We start from the raw sequence: 12,009 nt of genomic DNA, 5'->3' as shown, positions 1-12,009 counted from the left end.
ATATCAGGGTGACAGTCACGGTAAGCACACGCATAAAACACATGAAGCAACAGTACATCTATCAACAATACTTTTAATAAAAAATAAAGAATTGCCAGTTTTATAACTGAAAATGTACACTTATTTGTATAAAACTAAGTGAGATAGGACTCAGACTCATCCTCTGGCTTAAAAACATAAGTCCAAACTCTCCCAGTATCATAGCTCAATTTCTTCCGTGGTAAGAAACGGAAGAAATGAAAACCACAATCAAAACCGTCTAACTAGAGCAGAACGCACCCACTTTACATTCAACACGCCCACTACTTTCCCTAAGATCTTTATAACTAAACCAAGATAGGCCACAGCCAGTCGTTTCAAATTTGAAGAAATTAGTCATAGTTGGCAGAACAAGCAAGGAGGTAGGCAGAGCCAAGCACGAGCTAGCGAGATCCTATTGGCGCGTTCTAGCATATATTTCCGTTAGGGAATGCCTACTCTGTGAGACGCGAGTGTGCTGTCTAGCTCCCGCCTATCCTTTCTTTGGATTGGTGGATACTTCTCATTATTGTATCTTGATTTTAATATTCGATGAGGGTTGTTATTTAACTAGGCAAGTCAGTTAAGAACAAATTCTTTACAATGACGGCCTACTGGGGTTAACTGCCTTGTTCAGGGGCAGAATGACAGATTTGTAACTTGTCAACTCAGGGATTCGATCCAGCAACCTTTCGGTTACAGGAAAAACCTTCTCAAACCTCAGTAGCACTGATAAACTTAAACTTTTTCCTCTTTTCTACAGATCAACCTTTTGACCTCAATCACTATGCCTACCTTCACATTTGCTTTGATACCATAGTGTGAGGGACCCAATACTCATCCCACTCTATATCTATAAACTCAGACTACCAATCGATCGAAGATTTATCTTTGCAGCTCTCACATTGGAGAGGAAGTTACCACTATAGATACTGATCTAAAATAATTTTGCATGTTACTACCTCACGGTGAAGGTTAGGATTTTTGGAGGTAATCTGATTGGAGGTAATCTGATCTGTGTCTAAAGACCTATTCGCACATGACGAGTATTACTAAATAATTTTGGTTATGTAATTATAACCCCAGAATGTCCGTTATTCCAGAGCACGATTCGGACGGGACTATTTTTTTCCAAACTGCCACCTCTAATTCTTTCTCTTTTTTCAATAAATTGACAGTTCTGTCTGAAGCCTGGAGGTTCCATCAGCCTTCAGATGTGAGCCAAACAGCGCACTTGCACTTGATATGCATGTTTAGGCTATGGATGAGAAAGCGAACTTGTCATTTCCAAACGTTTAGCTCAGTTGTATGCTGCTTTGCGATCTATTAACAGCAAGGGTTGCATTAAATAGACGCAATATTTGTTTATGATGCATTTGGCTATGTTCAATTCATTCGCACAAAAAGTATTTACAAAAGCATTCACTGTGAAAGTTGATACATGTACTATAGGCCCTTCATATATCTACTATATTCAGCACTTCGTTTAATTTATCGAATCAGTTACTGTTTTCTTACTCAAACCGCGAGCAACATCTGTCAAACTCAGACATTTCTCAGGGATGTCGATTCGCACCGGGCAAGTATTGTCAGAGGACTTTGGAGTTTGCCAAAAAAACAGTAGGTTATTCTGGCTGGAATTGTTACTCTCCTGCCATGTAAAAATTACTGACATGGCAGATTTGAACGGCACTAAAATGACAGATGTGCTGTTTTGTGCTTGTGCACATAATTACGTTACCCCAATAAAACTCAAAGTAGTGGAGAAATTAAGTGGTTAATATCATTATTGGCACAGGCAAAACAGATAGCAATAAATACTTGTGGAAATATTCAATAACGTCGAATATAAGATAAAACATCAATGTCTGTCTATTTTGTTCATATTTTAAGCAGATGGATTGTTTCCCAGCAGCCAGAGTGATTTAATTTGTCAAGCTCCGTGACTTCGGAAACACCCCTCTCCGCCCACCTCCAGTCTACTGTCCCGAGAGTGGAGTTTGCGCAATGTTATCAGCTCCGCCATTGACGGAGTCGCTGGAGAAAATTGCACATAGCCTGTCGCGTTTGTTCTTAGTAAGTATTCGACGTCTAGATCATGTATTCTCACAACTGAATTTAGTGTCGTTAATACATACGGTTGTTTACATCTACATGATTGGATTTGCATAAACTGTACGGCAGAAGTTGTCAAGCCTCCTGCATCGTTAGCTAGCTTACGCACACCTAGCCAGCAGCGAGCGTGTCGTGCACGGCTGCGTCGCCCGTGTGCTCCACTCCATGGATCCAAGAATCGCCTGGTTCCAGCCAGAACAGCTCGGCCCTGCCAATAGCGCGTGGATGAATATTTGGGAAACGACACAAGGTCTGGGCAATTTGAGTTTGAGTAATCATAACAACCACGGATCTGCTGTGTGGAACACGCCCACCACCAAGACGAGCCCTAGTACAACGGTATCCGTGAACTGGGGCACGGGCAACGTGATTCAGAACGGAGTCCCCGACGCTGTCACGAGCAGCAGTGAGACGAGGATGCAAGGGACGATCAATCCAAAAGGCGATAATGAAATAGAACATAAATTCGACCTATTGGAAGCAAATATCAACCAGCATCCTGCGGGGAGGGGTAGTAGTGGACCTTGGGTAGTGGGTGGCACTGCGTTCGGTAGCCTCAGAGAACGAGAAAGAGAATGTGGACTTGGGAACAGACGGAGAAGAGACAACCGAGCGAGCACTTTCGGATTTAACCGCAGTTTATTGAGTATTGGCAGTAACTCTGCAGTGGACGACGCTGGGTGCCATGGAGTTGGTTACACAGGCACGCCTTGGAAAACCAGGAACTACTCTGCAGGGATTTTGGGGTAAGGAAGGATGCCTGGGGCAGCAGAACTCCTCTACACACACGTGTCATGTTTGAACTGGCAGGATGTCAATGTATTACAGAACACAGGGAGGGACATTGGTGTGTGTTTTGCCAATAAGTTATGAGCCACCTGATAAGTTGATCTACATGAGGAGATTTCTCACACAGAATGATCACATATTGCCTGTCTTTTCTAGCTCGTCAGTGATAAAGATGACTTTCGTTGAACATCATATGTACTATTCAGCAGCAGTTGTTTACAATATGTGAAGTCTTATCATAAGACTCGTGCAAACACACATTTGGGATCATGTGAGTTGAAAGAGTTGGGTGCCCACTTTAGAGTAGACTGCTATTATTATCCTCAGTTTTGTTTCCTTCCTCGGAACATGACCAGGTAGATCTGAACTGGCACCACACAAGGCTAGCTCAGCTCTGTTACATTCCAATGACTCATCTGGTTCAGACTCCACAAACTCCTTCCTACTTGACATACTGAGAAGTTCGTGGTACAAGTGTTTTTCAGTGAGAAGCGTGCATTCCTCAATTTTCCATTTATGATTTTATAATAGTATGGGCTCCTTGAATTATGGATATTTCATCGCTATCCTATATAGTTTCAGAATCAGAAGTAGGTCCTACACCCGAAACTATTAAAATGGCTAGGGGCCCATTCTATGAGCTTTTCAGTTAACCCCACCACTGATCTGAGACCTGAACATGTAGAAATGAAACCACCCTTTTCATTTTAGTCTTATCTCCTCTGCTGTATTAATAGCCTAGCACAGGGGTCTCCAACAGTACCAGTAGCTCGCAGCACACCTATGAGTAGCTTACCAAACAATTATGTTCCACTGCAAACTGTCATAAACAAATCTCACAAGTATCAGACCCTGCAAGTTCCCAGCTACTTACTAATCAAGGCAACACTGACATTATCCAGGGCTTGACATTCACTTTTTTTTTTAGCCTTTGGGCAAGTAGGACTGATTCTTTACTTGTCTGAAAGCTCAAGTCACTTGTCCCCCCCCCAAAAAAAAGGTGACACTTTTTTTGTGTTTTTGTACGATGCAAGGAACCACTGTACAAAATAACCTTAATTATTGTCACTGGTATTGACAATGGGAGGCTGCTGGCCTCTTATCCCATGTATCATATCTTCTGCTGTTGTGGCCTTGAGCAAGGCACTTAACCCCCCACAAATTAAAATACTACACTGATGGGCAACTGATTCAAAACCATGTGGTCTGTCAACCCTCCATTTGGAGAGCTATTATCTAACCCTGCTCAAACACACCAGTCAGCTTATCAAGGTCCAGTTGATTGCCAGATTTAAAAAAGAATATATATTTTTACAATGTGATGTTACCCCCAATCGTTCTCCTTAATGCTGAGAGCTAAACTGAGATGCATCATGTCCCATTTTTGCAGTCGGACTCACGACCTTCCAATCTCAGGGCAGACACTCTAACCACAAGGCCACTGAGATGGTCAGTTAGGCTATTCTAATAATATATATTTTTACTTTGTCAGAATTACATGGCCAGTATTGAATAGAGGAGAATCCGAGCCAATTTTGAGTGCTGCCCTAAATGCACCACCATCAAGCAGCTTAGGGAAGAGATCCTCTGTCTGTTAGCTCAGCTGCAAAAAAGGATAACATGCTTCTGAGTAAACCTCTGTAACCCAGGCAAATCGAATCTCAGTTTTAAATGCCTCCTATAGCAAAGCTGTTGCTGAGTTGGGAGGTGTTGATCTGTCCCAATCCAACGGACAGATGTAAAAGCTCAACTCCGCGGCCCACGGGAGACTGGACACTCGCAAGGCGTAGAGGATTGGGGAGGCAGTCTGGGCACACTTTCATCTATACGAAAGATCCAATCCATCTATCTGACAGCTTTGCCCCTCTTGAGACGGACCTACCAGCCCCAGGAGTCTGCACGGATCCTGGGTGTATACTAACAGCCGGCAGGTGCCCGGTGGCACCCTCCCTAACAGCCACCACAGTTCAGCAAATCGCTTCCCCATCAGATTCCATCAACACCATTATTGTGGGCAGCTCGACGGTGAGATTTTGGCCTGCTTACGATCTGTGGACTGACCAAGGTCCACTGTCACCCAGGAGCCTGTGTCCATGACATCAACTCCCCCTGCCCACGGTTCTGGCCAACTACTCCAATATTGACACCATTGTCACTCACACAGGTTTTAACTAACTTTTTTTTTTTAGGCGATCTGAGAAACATTTTCCAAACACCCTCGCTAGCACAGGGAAGATAATAATTATCTATGGCCCCCTCCCGTGTTGCCGAAGGGGTTCGTAACTTTTCAGCTGACTCTTTGCCCTGAACGAGTACACAAAGAATCTTTGTAATGACAGGAATGTTTATTTTTGTGACAACTTTGATTTGCTGTGGGAGCAACAAGCACTTTTTAAAAGAGACAAGATTCACCCTAACCCCAGCGGTTCATGATTATTTCCAGCAACATCGCAAACTGTTTTGAGACTGGCGGACAGGGTCTATTAGTGCTCCAGTTCGCCCTGTCAGAAATAAGCAACAGAGAATTTGGAAAGCCTATCAACTCCTGTTGAAATGGCACTATGGTTATTGTGAGTAACCTAATTTTATGTTCCTTTTAACTTTGCCTTCTAGTGAGTTTATACAAACTGTCATCTCCTACCACTCTGATAGATAAGACTGTCAGAAAACATGGTTGTAACATTAATAAGTTATTCCAACCAATCCCCCCTACCCAGACAACAGCTTTTCATACTCTATCATAAAAGGGAATAAGGGGGGGGGGGGGGGGGCATCCTCTATTTTTTTTTTTTACTAATGCTCTCAGCTGTAAGACCATTTGTTTGGCGACTTTGGGTCTTTTGAGCATCATGCTGTACTGTTTAAATTTCAGGCACCCGTGCTTGCCATAACCCCGTATAGGCCACCAAAACACAGTGGTGTAAAACTACTTAAGTAGAAATACTTTAAAGTACTACCGTAAGTAGTTGTTTTGGGTACTTTACTATTTATATTTTTGACAACTTTTACTTCACTACATTCCTTAAGAAAATATTGTACTTTTTACTCCATACATTTTTCTTGACTTGAATGCTTAGCAGCACAGGAAAATGGTCCAATTCACACACTTATCAGCAGAACATCCCTGGTCATCCCTACTGCCTCTGATCTGGTGGACTCGTTAAATAAACACACATGCTTTGTTTGTAAATCATGTCTGAATGTTGTAGTGTGCCCTTGCTATCCACAAATTAAAAAAATTGCGTATAGTGCCGTCTGGTTTGCATAACATAAGGAATTTGAAATTATTTTTATTTCTACTTTTGATACTTATGTCAATTTTAGCGATTACATTTACTTTTGATACTTAAGTATATTAAACCAAATACATTTTAAACTTTTACTTAAGTAGTATTTTACTGGGTGACTTACTTGAGTCATTTACTATTAAGATATCTTTACTTTTACTGAAGTATGACAATTGGGTACTTTTTCTACCACTGCCAAAACACTGCCCCACTTTCTTTACTGATTTAACTGAACTATTGTCTTTGAGAACTATGATAAAATAACTGTTGGGTGCATTTAATATTCATGTTGACCAAGATACTGACTCCCTAGCCATTTAATTTCTGAATCTTTTGAGCTCTATGGACTTTATCCAGCATGTTCCTGGGCCCACCCATAAATGCGGCCATACTCTGGACCTGGTTATTACCAAAGGGCTTTCTATTGACGTATCCTCTATTGTTGCTGTTGCTTTATCTGATCACCACTGTGTATTCTTTTACTACCTTGTTGCCTATTGCACAGGGTAATACTGAACGCATTATTAAGAAACACTATCTTACCTGTGAAGTTGCTACAGAATTTATGGGAGTGTATGAACAATACTCCACCTATTCTGCCTTCATCTTCTGATGATTTAGTTGATCACTTTAATTGCAAAATAAGGGCAACTTGGCATATATAACAAGGCAATTTAGAAATGCCAGACGGGCTCATTTTTATAACTTGCTCACTATTTATCAGAATAATCAGATAGTGCTCTTCTCGACCATTGATGGCTTGATAAATCCTACCCCCGCAAATCTTTGAACTTTCCTCCACATCTAAATGTAATGAGTTTGCGCCATATTACAGATCTAATGTTAGTTATCAGTCAAGCAAGACCCGGTGAGAATTTTGATATGTGTCCTAGGCTACCACGCAAAGGGACTATGGATTTATTTTCCCTGGTTGGCACAGACATGCACTGGAAATTGATATCACAACTTAAGCCTTTTACCTGCCTTCTCGAGGCTATCCCCACCACCTTCTTCATATCTGAAGAAGTGCAAGCTATTGTTAATCTCTAACTGTTCACAGGCACTTTCCCCACTGCACTAAACTGCTATGGTGAAACCCCTTCTGAAAAAAGTCATCTAGATTTTCTGATTTTAGCAAATTTTCAGCCAATTTCCAACCTTCCATTGTTAAGCAAAAATCTGGAGAAACGTGTTATTTTTAAGTCCCAACTTTATTTTAGAAAAATTCCAATCTGGTTTTCGTAACACCCACAGCACAGAGAAAGCCTTAGTTAATGTGATTTTAGCTGTTTGGCATCTGTGTTGGCTCTATCTAGTTAGTCTCGTACAATGCATTCAGAAAGTAGTCAGACCCTTGCCCTTTTTCCACATTTTGTTACATTACAGCCTTATTCTAAAATGGATTAAGCTGTTTTTTTTTACCTCACAATCTACACACACTACCCCATAATGACTAAGCAAAAACATGTTTTCAAAATGTTTGCAAATGTATTAAAAATAAAAAATACTAAATTTACATAAGTATTCATTATAGACCCTTTACTATGAGACTTGAAATTGAGCTCCAGTGCATCCTGTTTCCATTGATCATCCTTGATGTTTCTAGAACATGATTGGAGTCCACCTGTGGTAAATTCAATTGATTGGACATGATTTGGAAGGCACACACCTGTCTATATAAAGGTCCCACAGTTGACAGTGCATATCAGAGCAAAAACCAAGGAATTGTCTGTAGAGCTCAGAAACAAGATTGTGTCGAGGCACAGATCTGGGGAAAGGTACCAAAAAATGTGTGCAGCATTGAAGGTGCTCAAACACATAGTGGCCTCCATCATTCTTAAATGAAAGAAGTTTGTAACTACCAAGACACTTCCTAGAGCTGGCCGCCAGGCCAAACTGAGCAATCGGGAGAAGGTCCTTGGTCAGAAAGGTGACCAAGAAACTTATGGTCACTCTGACAGAGCTCCAGAGTTCCTCTGTAGATATGGGAGAACTTCCAGAATGACAACTATCTCTGCAGCACCACCAATCAGGCCTTCATGGTAGATTGGCCAGATGGAAGCCATTCCTCAGTAAAAGTCACTTAGACTCTCAGACCATGAGAAATACGATTCTCTGGTCTGATGAAACCACGACTGAAGTCTTTGGCCTGAATGTCAAGCAAAACATCTGGAGGAAACCTGGCACCATCCCTACGGTGAAGCAAGGTGATGGCAGCATCATGCTGTGGGGGAATGTTTTTCAGTGGCAAGGACTGGGAAACTAGTCAGGATCGAGGGAAAGATGAACAGAGCAAAGTACAGAGATCCTTGATGAAAACCTGCTCCAGAGTGCTCAGGACCTCAGATTGGGGCGAAGGTTCACCTTCCAACAGGACAACAACCCTAAGCACACAGCCAAGACAACACGGGAGTGGCTTCAGGACAAGTCTCTGAATGTCCTTGAGTGGCCCAGCCAGAGCCTGGATTTGAACTTGATCGAACATCTCTGAAGAGACCTGAAAATAGCAGTGCAGCAATGCTCCCCATTCAACCTGACAGAGCTTGAGAAGATCTGCAGAGAAAATAAACTCTCCAACAGGTGTGCTAAGCTTGTAGCGTCATACCCAAGGAGACTCGAGGCTGTAGTCACTGCCAAAAGGTGCTTCAACAAAGTATTAAGTAAAGGGTCAATGGAAAGGCTCTCAATACCTACAGTTGAAGTCAGAAGTTTACATGCACTTAGGTTGCAGTCATTAACTAGTTTTTCAACCACTCCAGAACTTTCTTGTTAACAAACTATAGTTTTGGCAAGTCGGTTAGGACATCTACATTGTGCATGACAAGTAATTTTCCAACAATTGTTTACAGACAGATTATTTCACTTATAAATCACAATTCCAGTGGGTCAGAAGTTTATGTACACTAAGTTGACTGTGCCTTTAAACAGCTTGGAACATTCCAGAAAATTATGTCATGGCTTTAGAAGCTTCTGATAGGCTAATTGACATAATTTGAGTCAATTGGCGGTGTACCTGTGGATGTATTTCAAGGCCTACCTTCAAACAGTGCCTCTTTGCTTGACATCTTGGCATCTTTTCTTGACATCAATCAAAAGAAATCAGCCAAGACCTCAGAAAAAAAAGATAGACCTCCACAAGTCTGGTTCATCCTTGGGAGCAATTTTCAAATGCCTGAAGGTACCACGTTCATCTGTAGAAACAATAGTACGCAAGTATAAACACCATTTGACCGTCATACCGCTCAGGAAGGAGACGCATTCTGTCTTCAAGAGATTAACGTACTTTGGTGCGAAAGTGAAATCTATATCCACAGTAAAACGACACCTATGTCGACATAACCTGAAAGGCCGCTCAGCAAGGAAGAAGCCACTGCTCCAAAACTGCCATTTAAAAAAAGCAAGACTACGGTTTGCAACTGCACATGGGACAAAGATCGTACTTTTTGGAGAAATGCCCTCTGTTCTGATGAAACAAAAAATATAACATTTTGGCCATAATGAGCATCGTTATGTTGGGAGGAAAAAGGGGGAGGCTTGCAAGCCGAAGAACACCATCCCAACCATGACGCACGGTGTGTTAGCATCATGTTGTGGGGTTGCTTTGCTGCAGGAGGGACTGGTACACTACACAAAATAGATCAATAGATCACGAGGATGGAAAATGATGTGGTGCTATATTGAAGCAACATCTCAAGACCTCAGTCAGGAAGTTAAAGCTTGGTTGCAAATGGACAATGACCCCAAGCATACTTCCAAAGTTGTGGCAAAATGGCTTAAGGACAACAAAGTCAAGGTATTGGAGTGGCCATCACAAAGCCCTGACCTCAATCCTATAGAAAATGTGTGGGCAGAACTAAAAAAGCGTGTGTGAGCAAGGAGGCCTACAAACCTGACTCCGTTACACCAGCTCTGTCAGGAGGAATGGCCCAAAATGCACCCAACTTATTGTGGGAAGCTTGTGGAAGGCTACCCAAAACATTTGATCCAAGTTAAACAATTTAAAGGCAATGCTACCAAATACTAATTGAGTGTATGTAAACTTCTGACCCACTGGGAATGTGATGAAATAAATAAAAGCTGAAATAAATCACTCAATTATTATTCTGACATTTCAAGTTCTTAAAATGAAGTGGTGATCCTAACTGACCTAAGACAGGGAATTTGTACTAGGATTAAATGTCAGGAATGTGAAACTGAGGTTAAATGTAATTGGCTAAGGTGTATGTAAACTTCTGACTTAAACTGTGTGTTAAGGTATTACTGTTTCTTTTTAATAAATTAGCAATAAATTCGTAACCTGTTTTCGCTTTGTCATTATAGGGTCTAGTGTGTAGATGAATTAAAAAAAAGTATTTAAATGTAACCTTTATTTAACTAGGAAAGTCAGTTAAGAACAAATTCTTATTTACAATGACGGCCTAAGAACAGTGGGTTAACTGTTTTGTTCATGGGCACAACAACAGATTTTTACCTTGTCAGCTCGGGGATTCAATCGAGCAACCTTTCAGTTACTGGCCCAGTGCTCTTACTGGCCCAGTGCTCCTGCCACCCCTTGTATTGATAAGGAACATTTTTTAATTTAATTCATTTTAGAATAAGGCTGTAACATAACAAAATGTAAGGAAGGGGTCTGAATACTTTCCGAAAGCGTTGTAAATGTATGTATTAGAGGTCGGCCGTTCTTGTGATCATTAAAAATCCTACAATGTGATTTACTTTATTTTATTTTTCTCATTTTGTCCGTCATAGTTGAAGTGTACCTATGATGAAAATTACAGGCCTCTCATCTTTTTAAGTGGGAGAACTTGCACAATTGGTGGCTGACTAAATACTTTTTTGCCCCACTGTAAACAGGCTTATGTTTGGTTCTGATGGGGAAGAACAGTTCAACTAAGCTCAACAAAACTTATCTTCTTCAAGAATCAATGTGTATACAACGCCTAGTGAAAGTCTACACACCCTTGAACAGTTTTCACGTTTGAGATTGACTCCTTTACTCTCCAGCCACACCAGCTCAAGCTCAGGGTGCCAGCCTTCGGATTCACATTGAGTATTTTTGGCGCACGGTGGTGGAAGGTAGAGAGAGTCCATCAGAGAGGCTGAGGGTGGAGAGACGGTCTACTGGCAGGAAGACAAACAAGAAGACATGTATTGTAGAGCACATCACTTTACCTGGTCTTTCAAGTGATGAAGGGGGGTCAGCTGGAAACACTCGTCATTCAACCTATAGAATGTTGTTTTACATTATAATTAGTTATTATTAGTGGCAAGTTAAAATGTATCGTAAACCAGAATGTATGAACTAATTATTGTTCAACAAATAATGTTATTATGAGTGATAACTGTTGTGTCACAAGTTTCTGCCTGTGAACAGTGAGTATTTGGTGCATGGTGGTGGAAGGTGGAGACGGTCTGTCAGAGAGGCTGAGGGTGGAGAGACAGTCTGCTGGCAGGAAGACAAACAAGAAGAAATGTATTGTGGGGCACAACTTTTATATGGGGTTCAAGTGAGGAATGGGATCAGCTGGAAACACTACTCATTCAACCTAATAGAATGTTGTTTTACAGTATACTTAGTATTTCTTATTTTATATAGATTTGCATTTCAATGAAAGAAGACAGCAGCTGATTGACCCATTGACTGTATAGGGTCAACCATGACTAGTTTCACAAAACTATTTATTGTTTTGTGGTCGACCACTACTGGAAACTAACGCACTTCTGTACATCGTGCTGTAAAGTACAATTGACCTTATTTTAGTGTCCCAAAAACGTAACACACTGCTCAAAAAAATAAAGG

General features: G+C 41.3%; 1 protein-coding gene across 2 annotated transcripts in view; it reads left to right on the top strand.

The window, feature by feature from the left end:
* The first annotated feature begins 1,988 nt into the window (after positions 1–1,988).
* Positions 1,989–12,009, top strand: part of LOC110524212 (terminal nucleotidyltransferase 4B) — a 51,215-nt gene continuing 41,194 nt past the window's right edge. For both annotated transcript variants that reach the window (XR_016495489.1, XM_021603662.3), the window contains exon 1: positions 1,989–2,879. Coding sequence is in view for 1 of the 2 variants with exons in the window: in XM_021603662.3 (XP_021459337.3) it covers positions 2,299–2,879 (581 nt within the window). In the remaining variant the exon portion in view is untranslated. The remainder of the gene's footprint in view (positions 2,880–12,009) is intronic.

This window comes from Oncorhynchus mykiss, chromosome 1 (genome assembly GCF_057628025.1).
Source record: "Oncorhynchus mykiss isolate SJ-2025 chromosome 1, ASM5762802v1, whole genome shotgun sequence".
Classification (NCBI taxonomy): domain Eukaryota; kingdom Metazoa; phylum Chordata; class Actinopteri; order Salmoniformes; family Salmonidae; genus Oncorhynchus; species Oncorhynchus mykiss.
Note: the sequence above shows the minus strand (reverse complement) of the source record. Positions and strands in the feature narration are given on the sequence as shown.